This window comes from Stegodyphus dumicola, chromosome 7 (assembly GCF_044657685.1).
Source record: "Stegodyphus dumicola isolate Sdum_Otavi_A_Nest chromosome 7, ASM4465768v1".
Lineage (NCBI taxonomy): Eukaryota > Metazoa > Arthropoda > Arachnida > Araneae > Eresidae > Stegodyphus > Stegodyphus dumicola.
The window spans coordinates 30,121,037-30,139,926 of NC_140774.1; the positions used below are offsets into that span (position 1 = coordinate 30,121,037).

Genomic DNA, 18,890 nt, shown 5'->3' on the forward strand with positions numbered 1-18,890 from the left:
CGCAACCAGGTTGTTGCGATTTTTAAGTTTGAGTAAAAAAGTATGAATAGAAAGAAAATGTACATTTATTAATTACAGATAATTTTTAATACAGTTTGTTATATTATTTTGTTTTAAAATATAAAATAGCAATTAAACCCTTCCGGTTTCGAATCTGAATAAGTTGCAGAATTATTTTTTCGGCAGAAATCTTTCGGTTATTGCTTTTAGCACTGATTGAAAACCGTATTCGCCATAACCATGTACACGTCGACTTATTTTTATTTAAAAAAACATCCCAGAATTGCACAAAAATGGCATTGCGCACACTCTTGACTTTATCCATGTACACAGCTATTTTGCATGTGGAGATTCACAAAATTTTCCTGCAAATTTTTGTAATTTATGAGAAAATAGCAGTGTACATGGATAAAGTCAAGAGTGTGCGCAATGCCATTTTTGTGAAATTCTGGGATGTTTTTTTAAGTAAAAATAAGTCGACGTGTACATGGTTATGGCGAATACGGTTTTCAATCAGTGCTAAAAGCAATAGCGAAAAGATTTCCGCCGAAAAAATAATTCTGCAACTTATTCAAATTCGAAACCAGAAGGGTTTAGTTGCTAATACATTACAAAAATTTGCACGAAAATGCAGGAAAATTTTATGAATCTCCACATGCTCTTTTTACAAAACTACGTATAACATGTAGGGTTGCCGTAAGTAGGGTCGCCAAATTTGGCAATTTATGCGAATTTTGGCCTGGTTGCGTTAATACGTAAGTACCAAAAAATCCCTTTTTATAATGCCTGCCCATGTGATAAGATCACAAGAATTTTTGATATTTTCCATGCTTGTGTCTAGTGAAAAGTAGAGAAAATAAAGGGAAGATAAATATGTTAGGAAAACGACTAATATCAGAAGTAAAACATTCAAATATTATTGTTACGAAACGTACAGGCACAGTGAGATAGCTTCCCCGCAAAGTAGGTTTAGGGTTGCCATAAAATGACAATGGAAGGCAGGGTTGCCACATTTGACGAGAAATCGCCTATTTGGCGACTAAATTGGCGATATGCCATAGATGGATGGGGGACCTTCTGGAACGAATTCTTACCGGTTTAGCCCGGAATGTTCTTGAACACAAGCCGAAAGCTATATAAACCCTGTTGGTCCGCAGTCAGTGTGTGTGTGTGCCTCGTCTAGGGAATGTGAGATAGTTAGTCCCGAGTTAGTCAGTTCGTGTGGAGTCGATCGAGTTGACAGCCGGGCAGCGAGTGCCGAGTGGGTCGTTGAGTGCATCAAAAGAGTCTCTTCGTGTATCACGGTTAGTGCATCGTCGAGAGAGTGTGTTAAGCTCCAGGAATGACTGAACCAAAGAGTCGGGAACTATGCTCTGTGTGTCGTCGAGTGCATTGTGAGTTGTAGCGTGGAGAGTCTTGAGAGTACGTGGAGTTCCGAGAACGATTGAGCAGAGTCGGGAGCTGTAATCTGGTGCTTTGCAGTGAAGCTGTCTTCACTGCAATAGCCTGAAGGCTGTGTTCCAGTGAGTGTATAGTAGATCTTTGACGACTGTAAAAGTGTTTTGGAGCTGTCCTGATTAATATTGGTAAATAAAGTGCATTTTGACACTTCATTAAGTGTTGTTGTTATTCACTCCAAATCCACACGAACCCCGTACGAACGTGAAGGCAGAAAATATAACTCAACAACTGGTGTCAGAAGAAAAACGTAACAATTGGTGTCAGAAAAGAAAAATGCAACATTATGTTTTCATTGTTCTTCCAGACGTTCTCCAAAAAGTAAGAAATTCATCACAAACTTTCTATAAAATGCATTTATTGCATGTTGATACCATGAAGACATTTTTCATTTTGTCACATAGTTCTCGAATCTTCTAGAATCGTGAGTCTTGCTTTCAAATCCTTTTAAACTTTCCTTTCAAAGCTGCAGTGTCTAAAATCCTAAAGAAAAATTATCCCTACCAATTCTGTAACAGCAAAAAGGCAAAAATATTTTGGGTAAAAAAAAAAGGGGGGAGGAAAAAAGTGTAAAATTAATTTTATAGAGAAAACTGATGCATATTCTGAAACAATTACATGGGAAAAACTCTTACTATGAAAAAATTAAAAAGAAGACATTTTTAATTAATTACATAGCTAATTTTGCTTTTGCTAAGAGCTGTTTTGTAAATTGTCCTTTATAGCATTATACTTTGTTTATTTTTCAGATTCAAAATATTGCATAATAAGTTGCCAAAATGAAACTTTATAATATGACAACAAAAAATAAAAATGTTCTATTTTAACGCTACTTTTTAAATATAATTTCAATATATTACCATTATTTTAATGAAATTAATCAATGTTACAATGTTTTAAAAAAATAGTTAAAAAATTCTCAGATCTCGGAATTAAAAAGTTTCTAAAGAAACTGATCTTAAAATCGCCAAATTTAGAACTGTTTAATAAAAGAATTCACATCCTCAAAAGTGAAAAGTTGTTTAACAGTTCTTTATTAGAGAAAATGAAATTCAAAATGCTTATGTTTCACTTCTTGCTTAGAAACTCGAGTATCCCATCATTTAGAAATACCTTTTCACTTCCTGGGACGATGTCCAGTGCTTTCTGTCCCTAGAAACAAATTCCTTGGGTTTCCCTATATTAGCTTTGATCAAGCCCTTCTATACAAAGGACCCTCTGATGTATACAGTCAAAAGTCGTTAATTTGGACACCCATAATTCGGAATGATCTATAATCCGGACCTCAAAGCTAAAAACTTTCTGCGCATGCGTCGCGTTGACACATGCGCATAGGCGTTTACGCGTGCGCGTAAGACCTCGTCTAGGTCTTACGCGCATTTGCGTGTGCGCAAGCGCAGACTACGTTTTCGCGTGCGCGTTTTATGTATAACGGACGGTATAAGCTAAAATTATCTAATTATCTATTTCAGTTAATGTTGATGATTGTGTTGTTCCTTAATTTTCGAATTGGATCCGGCCTATTATTTTTTGCAGACTGTAAGAGCAATACTATAAAAGTAAACTTGAACTTTCGATTATGTCAAATAGAATTTCCGATTCTGGAGCTCCCAAAGGATTGTACAAAACGAAAGTATGTTTCGATGTCCATCCAACAAAAAGTGGAATTGCTGCAAAAAATGGATAAAGACATGAAGAATGTGACAGAGAGGTTAGTGGAAACGAAAAAATTTCGATTGACAAGTTAGTCGGTATTCTCGGCACAGCAATTAACGGGACTTGAACAGCGGAACTTTGTAACTGAACAAGAAATTATGTCTGTTTATAGAATTAAAGAGAAAGTATTATCACATAAAACGAAGCAACTTAAACAACTTACATTGAAAGAAATGTTTAATAAAGTAATCAAATAAATATTAATCTTTTTTTTTTGTAAATTTTGATACCCTTTAGATCATAATTGTTCTTTATTTCATAAATTACAGTTTCATATTTTTAAGTTTAGAATTTCTGCATGCCATCTTACGCGATTTAAACTGATGATCTATAATCCGGAAAAATCGATAATCCGGAATCGCCGAAGTCCCGACGAGTCTAACGACTTTTGACTGTACTAAACACCTACAGGTAAGGTGAATTTGAAACCACAAGAAACAAGCATTGAGACACTCTACGAGTTCTTTTTTTTTTTTTTTTTTTTGTTTTTCTAAAAGAAACTATGCAGGGATTTCCCTCTTATAGCTGTGTTTTGGAATATAATTTAGAAATAGATATCAAATCTTTATACACCACCTGGCCATTTGGCTTGAGAAAGCACTTCTGCCCTCCTTATTTAATTAATTAATTTATTTTTACTTATTTATTTATTTAATGTTTTCGCCATCGCACCCTTGTTTGGTCAAGAGTTTGCGTTTGGTGGTTTGGGAGGGATTGAATCGGCTCTTCATCCAATTATGAAGTTTTCACGATTTAACCAACACCCTGAATTTAGAGATGGGATCTTTTGCTGATACTATATATTTGGTGTCAGCTTGAGATCTTATCTATTTATTTATTATTTACCTTTCACGGAAGTTACCATTTAAAACCTTTGATTTAAATGATCAAATGGTGGAAGAGCAATGGGCAACATTGCCTAAGCTCTTTTCCTTCTTTTCATAAGAAGGAAGTGTCACTAATGTTATGTTATGCTATGTTATCCCATCATTTATATTAGAAATAGAAACAAATTATAACTCATGAACCCATTCAAAAGATACCCATATATATATCAGTGAATCACCAAAAATATTCCTCCAAAATGCTAATTCACACTCAAAATGGCAGTTGTGAAAACAGACAGAAATTTCAGATGATTAAAATTAAGGACCTTCTGCTGATTTTGGCCAAAATTAAGGACTTTTACGGACCAAAAATCAATTCAAAAAAATCTAAGGACTTTTAAGGACTCTTAAGGATTGTACGAACCCTGGATTAGGAGTGCTAACTGTGATACAGAAGGGCACGGGTTTGAATCCCAGAGAAGGCATGGCTGTAACTGTCCATCCCTTCAAAGGAGGCAAAGGTGAAACATCTATTAGGTGCCTACATAATTTCTGGCTTTAATTGCGGCCATGTCAAAGTTGGCTGAGAGCCCACCATTGGGAGGGGGGATTTTAAAATTTTAACAAATTTTTAACTATACAAACTCAAGGATTTCAAAGCGAGCAATAGCAATGCTGTACAGAAAATAATATTTTTATCTCCAGTACGCAAGACTGTTTATCAGAAATTCTAAACATATGCTATTTTTAAATATTTTGTGATGTTGCTGTTGAATTCAATTTTAGGTGGTTTAAATGTGAAGAAAATGATATTTAGTAAATAAAGGCAGCATACAAAGCATTAAGAAAATGACTCTTTGGGCACATTATGTTTTAGCCCAAGGGGCTATTAATTTCATTTTGGCATTTTGTATCGATTCACTTTTAAAACTTTTGCCACCAAATATTACAGCCCTGTATTGTATTTAAAGAAATTAAATAATGAAGAATCTGCATAAATGCATGCATGTTTCTCACATTGTGATAAAACAATGGTTTCATAGAGCCATCCAATTTTGAATAGCATACATTTTATATTAGAAATAGAAACAAATTATAACTCATGAACCCATTCAAAAGATAACCATATATATATCAGTGAATCACCAAAAATATTCCTCCAAAATGCTAATTCACACATTCGAAATCAAACTATATATTCTTACACATTCAAAATCAAACTATAATTCATGCACAATTTTATCACACATCTTTTGCCCTTAACCTGCAACTGAATTAAATAAGCCAAACCCACACGTTCAGTTCTTTCAAAGCCAGCCATTTTGCTTACAATATTCATGAGAAGCACAGTGTTTGAAATGACAAATATTGATACTTGCTGGTGTCAGTGCGAATATTATTGCTCTCTTACCAGCGTCTCAATACCCTGGTTAAAAGAAACGATGCATGTAAACATGTAAAACCACAAATAGTGAAATGCCGAATATTCAAAAAGGCTGGTTAAATAATCAAACTATAACCTTAACATTTTCATTACGTCAAAAAAAAAGGGAGTTGCAAAATTTGGCTTAACTTGGCGACTGGCCCATAATCTCCAGTCTAGCCTTTGTGGTACAGTCAAAAGTCTTTAATCTGGACTTGTCGGGGCTTCATTGTCGGAACTTGTTGGATTATCGGTTTTCCAGATTATAGATCATCAGTTTAAATCTGGTAAGATGGCATGCAGAAATTACAAAATAAAAAATATGAAACCGTAATTTATGAAATAAAGACCAATTATGATCTAAAAGGTATCAAATTTTACAAAAAAAAAAAAAAAAAAAAAAAAAAAGCTTAATACAGTCAAGTCGTTAATTCGGACCTCAAAGCTACTGACTTTCTGTGCATGCGTCGCGTTGACATAAGACCTTTACGGCTGCGAATATGCGTGTGCACATGTGCATAATACATTTACGCATGCGCGTGTAATGTGTAACGGAACGGTATAAGCTAAGCTAAAATTATCTAATTCAGTTAATGTTGCAGATTGCATTGTTCCTTAATCTTCGAAGTTGATCTGGCTTATTATTTTTTGCAGACTGTAAGAGCAATTTTATAAAAGTTAGCTTGAATTTTCGATTATGTCAAATAGAATTTCCGATATATATTTACTAATATGCAAAGGATCTACAAAGCGAAAGTACTCGTATGTTTCGAAGTCTATTAAACAAAAAGTGGAATTGCTGCAAAAAAAATGGATAAAGGCATATCCTTTGTTTATCTAAACATTCCGAAATCTGTTTATCAATTTCATGCTGCTCTGTGGAGAACGGGAACGTTGCGGCACGCAATGAAGTGGAAGTTGATCTGTCAGCACTATCCATATCTTCAGGACAGATGTTATTTTATTCGGCTTATAGTTCATTACTAAATGTAGTATTTCATCTCTATGTACTCTGTCTTTTATATGATTTAAATCAAATTCATTATAAATATCATGAATACACATCAAATAGTTTTCTGGTTGCAATTTTCTAATTTCGACTATGCGTAATGTATACTTTACGCATGCGCGCGTTAAAAGAAATGTTTAATAAAGTAAACAAATAAATATTAAGCTTTTTTTTTAATTTTGATACCCTTTAGATCATAATTGCTCTTTATTTCATAAATTACGGTTTCTGAAGTTAAAACGGTGTACTGAAGTTAAAAAAAAAAACATGAAAACTTACATTTAATAATCGCAAATCATGTAAGAAACTATGATGAAATTGTATATTTACACATACAGTACAAAGTCTGTAATCCGGACCTCAAAGCTACAAACTTTATGTGCATGCATAAATGCATAATGTGTTTACACATGCGCGTTTAATGTATAACGGATGGTATACGCTAGGCTAATATTATCTAAGGCATTTCAGTTAATGTTGCAGATTGCACTGTTCCTTAATCTTCTAATTGGATCTGCCTTATTATTTTTGCATCCAGCTTAATATTTATAAAATTTTTCTGTTATAACAATTTCAGAAAAATTAAGCTTGAACTTTCGATTATGTCAAAAAGAGTTTCCAATTTTGGAGCTGCCAAAGCGAAAGCATGTTCCGATGTCCATTAAACAAAAAGTGGAATTGCTGCAAAAAATGGATAAAGGCCTATCCATCTCAAAATTATGCGAGAAGTATGGCTTTGGAAAGCCCACTATATATGACACACAAAAAAGGAAATTTTTGAATTTTTTGTAGAACATCTTAAACAACTTACATTGAAAGAAATGTTTAATAAAGTAAACAAATAAATATTAAGCTTTTTTTTTGTAAATTTTGATACCCTTTAGATCATAATTGTTCTTTATTTCATAATTTATGGTTTCATATTTTTAATTTTATAATTTCTGCATGTCATCTTACCAGATTTAAACTGATGATCTATAATCCGGAAAAATCAATAATCCGGAATCGTCGAAGTCCCGACGAGTCCGGATTAACGACTTTTGACTGTATTTATTTGTTTACTTTATTAAACATTTCTTTCAACGTGCGCATGCATAACCATACGTTACGCATAGTCGAAATTAGAAAATTGCAAGCAGAAAATTATTTGATGTGTATTCGTGATCTTTATAATGAATTTGATTTAAATCATATCAGAGTACATAGAGATGAAATACTCATTTAGTAATGAACTATAAGACGATTAAAATAAAAACATCTGCCCTGAAGATAAGGATAGTGCTGACAGATCAACTTCCAGTTCATTGCGTGCCGCGACATTCCCCTCCCCCGCAGAGCAGCGTGAAATTGATAAACAGATTTCGGAATGGTTAGAGAAACAAAGGATATGCCTTTATCTATACTTTGCAGCAATACCACTTTTCGTTTGATGGACATCGAAACATGCTTTCACTGTTGTGTAATTTGAAGAAAAAGGCTAGAGGGCGCTGTTGCTTGCTTAGTTGTAAGAGAATAAAGTTTGTTCATGTTGAAGGCGGCGGCCTAAGAATACGCTCTGTATATAGTAATTAAAATATTGTTTAAAATGTAAAAGTGTTAAAATTAGTAAACTCACTGAACCACCATCATCTGATTTGGAGATGCACAAAATTATTATATGGTGCATCGGCGTAAGGAATTAAGGCTTTGTGAAGATTTTAGGTGTTCGATCCAAGTGTTTCGATTTCAATGGATATTTCATATTCAAGGGCCAATGGAATTCCAAATAAAGGTAGGGAAATCTTAAATTAATTATTTAGTGATTATTTGTAGTACATTAGTAAGTATTTATTATTGCTGTCGTGGGTGTATTTAAATTAAATAAAATGGAAGAGAAGTAAGATAGATTGAAACGTAGACGTTCCACATTGAGATCGTCTGTTACTAGGTTAATTAAAGTGATTGAAGATAAATTAAAAATTGAAGGAGAGGAAAATTCGATTAAAGAATTACGGGAATTGTTTGAATTATTAACCGAAAAGAAAAATAATATGAGAACGCTTGATGATGAAATACAAGAGTTAATTGATGTTAACTTAATTGAAGAAGATTATAGTATAAGCGAAGAATACAGTGACAAATGTATAATTGCTTGTAGTCAAATTAAGCAGTTTCTAGGTGCGATTACCGCAGTACCGCCAGCGAGGAACCCCCAAAGTTCTGATTTAAACCAGTCTAGTGGTAATGGAATTTTGCATGTAAGTTCCAGTTCTAGTGGGAGTAGTACGCTGAAATTACCAAAATTAATGATTGATAAATTTTGGGGAGACCCCAAACAATGGAATGAATTTTGGAATAGTTTCGAAAATTCGATACATAAAAACGAAACGCTTTCAAAAATACAAAAATTTGTATACTTAAAAACATTCTTAACGGGACAAGCTTCGAATGTTGTGTCAGGCTTTGAGTTAACAGAAAGTAATTATGATAGTTGTGTAGCATTACTAAAGGACAGATATGGTCGAAAAGACCTGATCATTAATTCATTCATGAATAAAATTCTCAATTTAGAAGCCGTTAAAAATTCTGCTAACGTAAAGGCTTTACGTAAATTATATGACGAATTAGAAGTTTCGATTCGTAATTTGGAAACTTTAGAAGTAACTTCTGGCTCATATGGACATTTATTAATTCCAATATTGTTAAAATTAATTCCGGACGATTTAGTTTTGGAATTTAATCGGCAAAGAGGATCGAAAGATAAAGTTGAAGTTTCGGAATTAACACAATTTATTAAAACGGAAAATGAATGCAGGGAAGTTTCAAATCTAGTATTAAGCGAAAGGAAAAATCCTGTGCCTCCGCGAGTCGATCAATCAAAATATGAAACTAGAAAATATGTAAAAAATGCACCCACGGCTGCATTTCATACTGCAATTAACCGAAAATGCATCTTTTGTGATAATTTGCACGAGTCATTTAAATGCGAAGTGAATGTTTCTGATAAATTAAAGAAACTAAGATCCGAAAACCGCTGCTTTTCTTGTTTTAAAAAATTCCATACATCAGAAAGGTGCAGAAATAAAACTAAATGTAATAAATGTGGCGGTATGTATCACAATGAATCGATTTGTACTAATAAATCCCTTGTAAACAAAAAGTTGGAACAAGGTTATTCCAAAAATGAAACTGAATCTCTGACTTTGAATTCTGAGGAAAGAAATAAAGTTCAAAACTTAAAATTGATTGCTTCTGTTCCTCAAGGTGATAATAAAAATGACTGTAATGCCAGGGAAATATTATTACAAACTTGTACAGTTTATGCTTGTTCTAAGTATAAATCAAAATTAACTAGATTAATTCTTGATCAAGGCAGTCACAGATCCTTTATAACGAAAAAATTTGGCCGACCATTTAAAACTTACTCCAATCCGTTATGAAAGACTTTCTGTTTATTCATTTGGTGCGAGGAAGGCAATAAATCATTCCTATCCGGTCATTCAGAATTGGAAACAAAATAATAAAATAAAAATTGAATGTTTGATCTCGGATGTTATTTCCTCGGCGTCCATTAGTGTGCCTAGTAAACAAATTGCAGACTTCATGGAGCATATGGGGTTGCAGATCGCCGATTGCACAAGAAAAAATAACATAGATGTTGAGATATTAATTGGAGGGGATGAATTCTGGAATGTAGTTTATTCTGAAAGAATTAAAATATCTGAAGGGTTGTACGCAGTCAGTTCTGTGGTTGGGTTGCCGCAGGAATCGAGAAAAATAAAACAAACAAAAATTGTTCTGAAAATTTAGCGGTAATGACAAACACTGTTGTGTTGAAAGATTTAAAAGGTTTTGGGGAATTAGAACATATGGGAATTAATGATTTTGATGATTATTCCGATATTGACTGCGAAATAGTAGACCAGTTTGAAAGAAATTTGCAGTTTAAAAACGGAAGATATGAGGCAAATTTAATCTGGAAATACAGTCCGAATAATTTAGGAAATAATTTTGAGGTAGCTAAGAAACGATTCGCAAACCTTCACAATAAACTAAGTAAAACTCCGGAGATTTTTCGGGAATATAAAAATATAATTGAGAACCAGATATTAGAAGGAATTGTGGAGGAATGTCCAAATAATGATACAAATTTGGGATATTTTATGCCGCACTGAGCAGTGATACGACCTAGTGAAACTACTAAGGTAAGAATTGTGTACGATGCTAGCTCAAGGACAGAGGACAGGAATTCGTTAAATGACTGCCTTGAATCGGGACCTAATCTAAATCCAAATATACTAGACATTATGTTAAATTTTCGTAAGTTAAAGATAGCATTTTGTGGAGACGTTGAAAAAGCCTTTTTGATGATAGGAATTGCTGAAGGTGATAGAAAATTTCTAAAATTTCTTTGGTTTAATGAAAATAATGACTCCTTTAAGATTATGCAAATGTGTCGCGTAGCTTTCGGCTTGACTATATCTCCTTTCATTTTGGCCGCCACTATAAAATATCACATTCGAAAATATAAAGATAAAATGCCGGACAGTTTCCAAATGTTAAATTCTTCTGTCTATGTCGATGACCTATATTTTGGAGCAGGAACGGTTGAAGATGCATATCGGTTATCTGTAGATGCGGTTAATATATTTAAGGATGCTGGGATGAATTTCAGAAAATTAAGAACTAATTCTAAAGCATTAAACGATTTATGGGTCTCAAATGGGATTAAGGAATCAGACAACAAATTAACTAGTGAATCGAATTTCTTAGGCATGATTTGGAATTCCATTGAAGATGATATAAAGTTAAATTAAAAAAATTGAATTGACTTTTCTACTGGAAACGATTTTGCTACAAAAAGGAAACTTTTGCAAAGCATCGCCCAAATATACGATCCATTTGGATTTATTGCACCCTTTGTTATTCGGGCAAAAATTATTATGCAAGAAATCTGGTGTTCCGGTTCTGACTGGGATGAGGTCCTTCCTGCAGAGATTAAGGAAAAATTCAACATTTGGCGGGAGGAACTTAATGATTTAACTGAAATATCGATACAGAGAAATTTCTTTGATGACGATCCAATGAATATAAGCCTTCACCTATTTTCGGACGCTAGTCCTAAAGCATATGGGGCCATCTCATATTTCAGATATTGTACGAGTGATTCTAAAATTAAAACTTCCTTTATCATGTCGAAATGCAGAGTTGCACCTTTAAGAGCAATCACGCTTCCTCGTTTAGAGTTAATGGGAGCACTCATGGCTGCTCGAATGTATAAATATTTGAAAAAATTGTTTGGTGATTTAATTGAGGATGTTTATTTTTGGAGTGACTCCGAAATCGCCATTACTTGGATTAAAGGTTCGCCAAATAATTGGAAACCATTTATCGCCAATCGTGTTACAGAAATACAGAGTATATGCAACAAAAAATTGTGGAACCATTGCGAAGGGAAACAAAATCCTTCCGATTTACTAACTCGAGGAATTAGTGCTCAGTCACTAATTAAGAATGATTTGTGGTGGCATGGGCCACACTGGTTACGTTTTCCTATTGAAAACTTTCCAAAACAAAAGAAATTAAAACCAAATTCAAAATCGTTGGAGTTAAGAAAAAGTATTATTTTGACTGCACCTGTAATTAACAATGAATCCCCAATTTTGCATATAGAAAAATTCAGTTCTTTAGGAAAATTACTTCGAATTACTGCCTATGTATTTAGATTTATTGGGAGGCTTCGGAAAAGGTCTACAGAGAATGGACCTTTAAGTGCTTTTGAGATTAAAGCAGCTGAACATTATTGGGTAAAAATTACGCAATGAGAATTGTATCAAGCGGAAATAATTAAGTTATCAAATAAAAAATCAATTCTCGATTCTTCCATCTACTCCCTTAATCCAAGGCTTGATGAGGAGGGAATTCTTCGGTTGAAAGGTCGCATTCAATTTGCAGACTGTCACGAGAATTTAAAACATCCTATTCTATTACCCTCAAAATGCAAGTTTACCGAGTTGATCATCATGGACTCACATGAAAGGGTATTCCATGCTGGAGTTAATTCGACACTAACTCAGATCAGAGACAAATATTGGATCATTAAGGGAAGACAGCGTGTTAAGACTATCATCAGCAAATGTGTGATATGCAAACGATATAGTGCTCGTCCTGGGGTACAGGATATCGCTCCACTTCCTCCAGACAGAATTCAAGAGTCGCCTCCATTTGCTGTGACCGGGTTGGACTTCGCCGGTCCATTTTTTACGAAAGACAGGCAAGGTAAAGTTTACATGCTGTTGTTAACGTGTGCGGTCACTCGTGCCTTACATATAGAGATAGTAACTGATCTCAGCACTGAAAGTTTTTTGCTAGCCTTCCGAAGATTTTTAGCTCGCCGAGGACTGTGTACCACCATGTACTCCGATAATGCCAAGACTTTTAAAAGAGCTGATAAAGAACTAAAACATATTTTTAAAACTTTGAGTGATTCATCTGTGAAAGAATTATTTTCTGCTAGAGGCATAAATTGGAAATTTATTATTGAGAGGGGTCCATGGTGGCGAGGGTTTTGGGAGCGTATGGTATGAACCATAAAATCCAGCTTGCGAAAAATTATTGGTCGAGCATCCCTTACTGTGAAAGAGCTTGAAATCCAGGCAATGATTAATTGTAGACCAATTACCTACGTGTTTACCGATCCCAATGAACCTTCTCCACTAACGCCCTCTCAATTTCTGGTTGGTAGATGATTACTATCTCTGCCCTGCTAATCAATTAACATCCCAGAAATTTCTGGACAATAGGGCAAATTTTGGAATTAATGCCAGGCAGAGATGGTAAAATAAGATCTTGCATAATTAAAACACCTACTGGTACCTTAAAAAGGCCTATACAATTGTTATATAATATGGAACTTAACTAATGTTTGTATTTTGTACTTTTAGGTTTGATTCTCCTGACCTTGCTGATAGGTATCGTTTAATGTTTTGTAAAATTTTATGTGCTTATAATTATGTATGCATGTTTGTTATATTTAACCATTTCTCCAGGATTTGTTGTCGAAATATTAATTGAATATTCTAGAATATAATATTGAAAGATGAACTCTCCACCGAGTTCAGGTGGGGAGTGTTGTGTAATTTGAAGAAAAAGGCTAGAGGGCGCTGTTGCTTGCTTAGTTGTAAGAGAATAAAGTTTGTTCATGTTGAAGGCGGCGGCCTAAGAATACGCTCTGTATATAGTAATTAAAATATTGTTTAAAATGTAAAAGTGTTAAAATTAGTAAACTCACTGAACCACCATCATCTGATTTGGAGATGCACAAAATTATTATTCACTTTATAGATTCTTTGGCAGTATCCAGCATCGGAATTCTATTTGACATAATCGAAAGTTCAAGCTTACTTTTATAAAATTGCTCTAACAGTCTGCAAAAAATAATAAGCCGGATCCAATTAGAAGATTAAGGAACAACGCAATCTGCAACATTAACTGAAATAGATAATTAGATAATTTTAGCTTAGCTTAACATTAAATGCACATTGCATGCGTAAAGGTATTATGCACATGCGTAAACACATATGCGCACGCGTAAAGGTATTATGCGCATGCTTCAACGCATAAGCTTTGAGGTACAGATTATGGACGTCTGGATTAAAGACTTTTGACTGTATTAACTATTTCATATTTTGTGAGACATTAAAGAATTTTTGATCAACAAACTGAATGATATCAAAGCAAGGCATAGCAACACTGTACTGGGGGGGGGGGAATTATCTCGGTTAATCTTTGGATTATGGTAACTTAGCGATTTTTTGGCAACCAACCAGCAACCTAGTAGTTTTGTTTTGGACGCACTTTGTTTTCACGAAATAAAGGCATTTTTTTTTTTTACTTAACATTTTTTTTCAACAATCTGCTAGCCGAAATACGCTTATACTAGAACTTTTATGTAACAAAAATGCTTAATCATGACGAAGATTAGGTGCGAAATTGGGAGAAAGTAGAGAATCGCAAACTGCTTGCCGCGTTTTTAAGAATTGCACATACACGGTATCATCCATGTACACGTCGACCTATTTTCACTTAAAAAAACATCCCAGAATTGCACAAAAATGGCATTGCATACACTCTTGACTTTATCCATGTACACTGCTAAAGTCCTAGCTAGTAACCTTTATCGCCTTACCAAAATGTCGCCAAACTACCTGTTACCATATTCCGAAGATTAGCCATTATCTCTAACACGCGAGAGGGTGTATGGAAAATTCTAATATGCTCATTTTAAAATTATTTTGCGATACTGCTGTTGAATTGAATTTTATGGTTTAAGTGCAAAGAACATGATATTTAATAAATAAAGGTAACACACAAAAATGTTCGTAATGTCAAATCTCAAAGCTTTCAGAATTTTTTTTTAAATTTTGGGTAAAGTGCAGAATTTCACACTTATTTGTTTGGCGCTTTTTACAAGAGGAAGAATTGGTTTTGTGTCAATTTTCTTTGATTTTTAAGTGAAAACAGATCGATGTGTACATGGATAAAGTCAAGGAAGTGCACAATGCCATTTTTGTGCAATTATAGGATTTTTTTTAGGTGAAAATATGTCGATGTGTACATGATACCGAGTTTGTGCAATTCTTAAAAACGTACCAAGCAATGGGTGATTCTGCACTTTTTCCGCAAATTTTTTTAGTTACATAGAAAAAATACTTATCTGTTATTACTATGACCTACAAGAACACAGCAGTTAAGCCTGAATATATAAGTCTCAGGGTTGAAGAAAATTTATAATTAAAAGTGGCACGTCTATTGCACATATATCAGATATTTATACTGTAAAATAATTTCCAGGCGAAAAATATCGAAAAAACTGCCCGTTTACTTCCCCCTCTTTTTTCCTTAAAAAAGGCAAATTTGTTTCGTTTTTAATACAGAAGAAATCAGTATTAAATACAGAACAAACTGTCAGCCTAAGTTATAAACATGATTTTTCAATCATAAATTATTGTCTATGTATCACGCATAAAAGTTGCACAAAAGCTTAAATATAAAAGTACATTCTATATACATAAAAATGTAATTTAAAAAATATCATCTTAATAAAAAAAACTTACCAGAGGAATCTAAATATTAGTTAAAAACAAATACGACTCGGTGATACAAACACAGTCCCACGTGCTGATGCCAGTTACATCAACAATACTTATGATTTCAGCAGTGTAGTTGTGCGCATGTCCTCTGAGACTACTTAATACTCCTATATTTTGAAACTGAAGCTGGCAGCATGATTTTTGTTTTGATCAGATGATGGGAAGTAAATCTCTGTTTCTGAGTTGTATGCTCCATAAAAACTAAACTAATGGCAAGTTTAAAAGTAGTACCCCCAAATTTAAAATCCATTCAACCGTATTTAAAAATCGCTGAAGAACATGAAAAGAGAGATCCTGCCATAACTTATTGGTGTAAGCATATAACCATTTTTGTATGTGATATATTTTGTAATGAATATTAATATATGCTCCTGAGAGCTAATTTTTTCTTTTATATTTATGCGCAGATCAATACACCCTACTTATTGAATCAAAAGTAATTCGTTATGAGTTATTTTTGGAAATATATTATCTGTATCCTGTAAGGCAGCATTTCTTAAACTGCAGTCCGCGGGTCACAAATCGAAGCCTACCCTCGTGGTCCTCCTAGATTTCAAAAAAAAAAAAAAAAAAAAAAAAAAAGAGGAAAAGAACAAGATAATTCAAATGGGTAAAAGTTTACAATTGGGCGCCCCTTGTTTTTTGGCGATTCTTTTTTTGATGCCAAGATCGGCACCCACCAGGAAGGTACAATTTCTTGATGGTCGCTACACAAAACCAAAATAAGAGGTCAAAGAATTGCACAGACTCTGTGTCCATGTACACATTGATCTGTTTTCACTTAAAAAAACATCCTAGAATTGCACAAACTAGGCATTGCGCACTGCCTTAAATTTGTCCATGTACACATCAATCTATTTTCATTTAAATAAAATCAGGAAGCTAAAACAGAGTTAAAACTATCATGGTAACCAGAAGTGAGATTTCATCGTCAAAATTAAAAAAAAAAAAAATTGTCGCTAATCGAAGGGGCACCCAATTCTACACTAGAGCCTTCAAATGAACTGCGTATCCCATGTTATAGCTGAAAAATCTAAGCATTTGGGAAATTACAGATAGCAATCTTCTATCACCTTTTTTTGCCAATCCCACTCTGGTCCTAGCAAGAGGGATTTAAAATGCTGTGACTATGATGCTTCTTACCAGTGTACCAACCAACCTTCTTACCAAACATAGAACAACTATGCAAAAACCTACAGGCTCATCCATCTTTTTAATTTGATTATCAATATTTGTTTAATTTTTAGTTAATTATCCAAACTTTAATGACTTTTAATTATTAAAAACAAATATACATTTTTGTTCTGTTTTTGTAATTACTTAATGCCAGTGTAAAATTAAATCCATTAGAATTAAGTATACCTTAAAAATACAATTATACTGGTAGTATTTTGCTTAAGCATTGCTTTTGGAGGAGACGAATAAGGTGGTCTATAGAGTATTTAAATGTATAAAAGTGGCCTTCATTTAAAAGAAGTCTGAGAAATGCTCTCTAGAATGGTATAATATATGAAAGTGTAATGAAGTTGAAGTGTTTCTGTACAGTTGTTATGGTTTGCAAACATCTGATCATAATTATTTTGGAGATCGTTGATTTTTTGTATTAATAGTTTTTCTTGTATTGTCCCATTTCTTCCTAAACATTATTTCTAATGATAGAAACTTGATTTTAAGTGTTATTGTATATATTATTAGAAAACATGAAATACATTTTCTATAAAAATTGTATTTAACTTTTAGTATCTAGTTTAGGATCTATGAAGAATTAAGGATTGAACAAAATATATTTGAAATGTTTTTTACTTCTGAAGCTAAAAATCTTGTTGGCATGCCTAATATCTAGTGCTAAATACTGTACAGTTCTTCATTTGTACTTATTGTTCAGCATTTGAATAAAGCATCATGTATAATTTTAATTCAGAATCACTACATTATATGGATCATGTTCAACTCGAGTATCTCCTCAAAAGTTAATGACAGAAATGTAAATGGCTGTTGACATTTTTCAGACTGGGCAGCAATTTTGGTTCTGCTGTAGATTCATTGTAATTGATTGAAGATACAACCGCTCACTGAAGAGCATAGTTGTACATCTAAATTAAAGACTTCATTCGGTACTCTTCTGTTATCAAGACTGGATTGAGAAATGTATCTATGTATGCAATATATGCATAGATGTATATGTTCATGTATGCATGTATACACACACATATATATGCAGATGCATCCAAAATACACATGTGCATACTTACATACATTTTTGAATCTCGTTAATAGAAGAGTACTCTTCATTCTGAAGTTTAGGATTTCAACTAAAGATAAAAAGTCTTACTCTCATTGCTGAGTTGCTCACATCTTAACTAATCAGAAGAAAGTATGGTATTATAAGAAACATTTATCAGAGATAATGGATTTTGTACTTTCCATTTGGATTATCTTAGTAAGACAACAAATTATGTAGCTCCATATGCAGAATTTTTTGAAAAGTTGTATTGAACTGTCATTTTTACATGTTTAGCTAGTTTAATTACCAAATTACCAAATACTAGTAATTAATTACCAAATACTAGTAATTCTGTATAAAAGATTTATTGAGCTTGAGTACACTCATGAGCTATTAACATGTAAGTTAATCATAAATTTTGATTACCTAGTGAAAATATAAATTGCCAGTTAATAAAGAGTAAAACTGTACCTTTTTCTGCTAACAAGCCATATATATATACAAGATAATATTTGCTTATGGGAAATGAAAAGGATAAAGTGAAAAGGATTTTCCTTCACATGGGAAGGAAAAAGCATGTTTTAAAAAAGGATTAAGGATTTTTTTAGCTTACAAATGGGGGAAAAAAAAAAAAAAAAAATGGCTACAATTATTTGAAGGGTCTTTTAGTATATTGGTTGCACATATAAAATGGGTTCTGTGTCTAATATTGTGCACAAAAATTGCTACTTCTTGCATTGACATAGCTGTAATGTTAAAAAAAGAGGATTCTAAAAGTTTAATTTAAAAACTGTGCCTTATTTTAATGGTTGCAAATCATTTCACAGTTGCATTTGAGTTTAGAAGATTCATTTTGTATAGTAAATAAAAGTAATGGATAAACAAATACTATCGTTTGTGTGATATATTATTGTAAATAAAAAGTGCAGATTGGTATTTTAAAGTTTTTTCATATATTGTGTTATTGTTCTCTTTTAAGATATCTGAGATTTATGAATAAATTGTTAATAAAATTAAGGTGCTTAAATAAATCGTAATTAATTTGCAGTAATATTAAAAATATGGCATTTGTCATTATTACATTTACAGGTATGGAAGCATA

At 33.1% G+C, this 18,890-nt stretch overlaps 2 protein-coding genes across 4 annotated transcripts in view; one reads left to right on the forward strand and one right to left on the reverse strand.

Annotated features, from left to right (window-relative positions):
- LOC118179332 (uncharacterized) overlaps nt 1-15,666 on the reverse strand; it is a 45,845-nt gene extending 30,179 nt beyond the window's left edge. Inside the window, exon 1 of one of the 2 annotated variants that reach the window (XM_085820043.1) lies at nt 15,529-15,666. The gene's annotated coding sequence lies outside the window, so the exon portion shown is untranslated. The remainder of the gene's footprint in view (nt 1-15,528) is intronic. The other variant, XM_085820044.1, reaches the window with a different exon arrangement.
- A 24-nt stretch (nt 15,667-15,690) lies between these two features.
- Nucleotides 15,691-18,890, forward strand: part of Vta1 (vesicle trafficking 1) — a 37,829-nt gene continuing 34,629 nt past the window's right edge. The window contains exon 1 of one of the 2 annotated variants that reach the window (XM_085820042.1): nt 15,691-15,876. In XM_085820042.1, coding sequence (XP_085676168.1) covers nt 15,774-15,876 — 103 coding nt within the window. In that variant the 5' untranslated portion in view covers nt 15,691-15,773. The remainder of the gene's footprint in view (nt 15,877-18,890) is intronic. The other variant, XM_035351405.2, reaches the window with a different exon arrangement.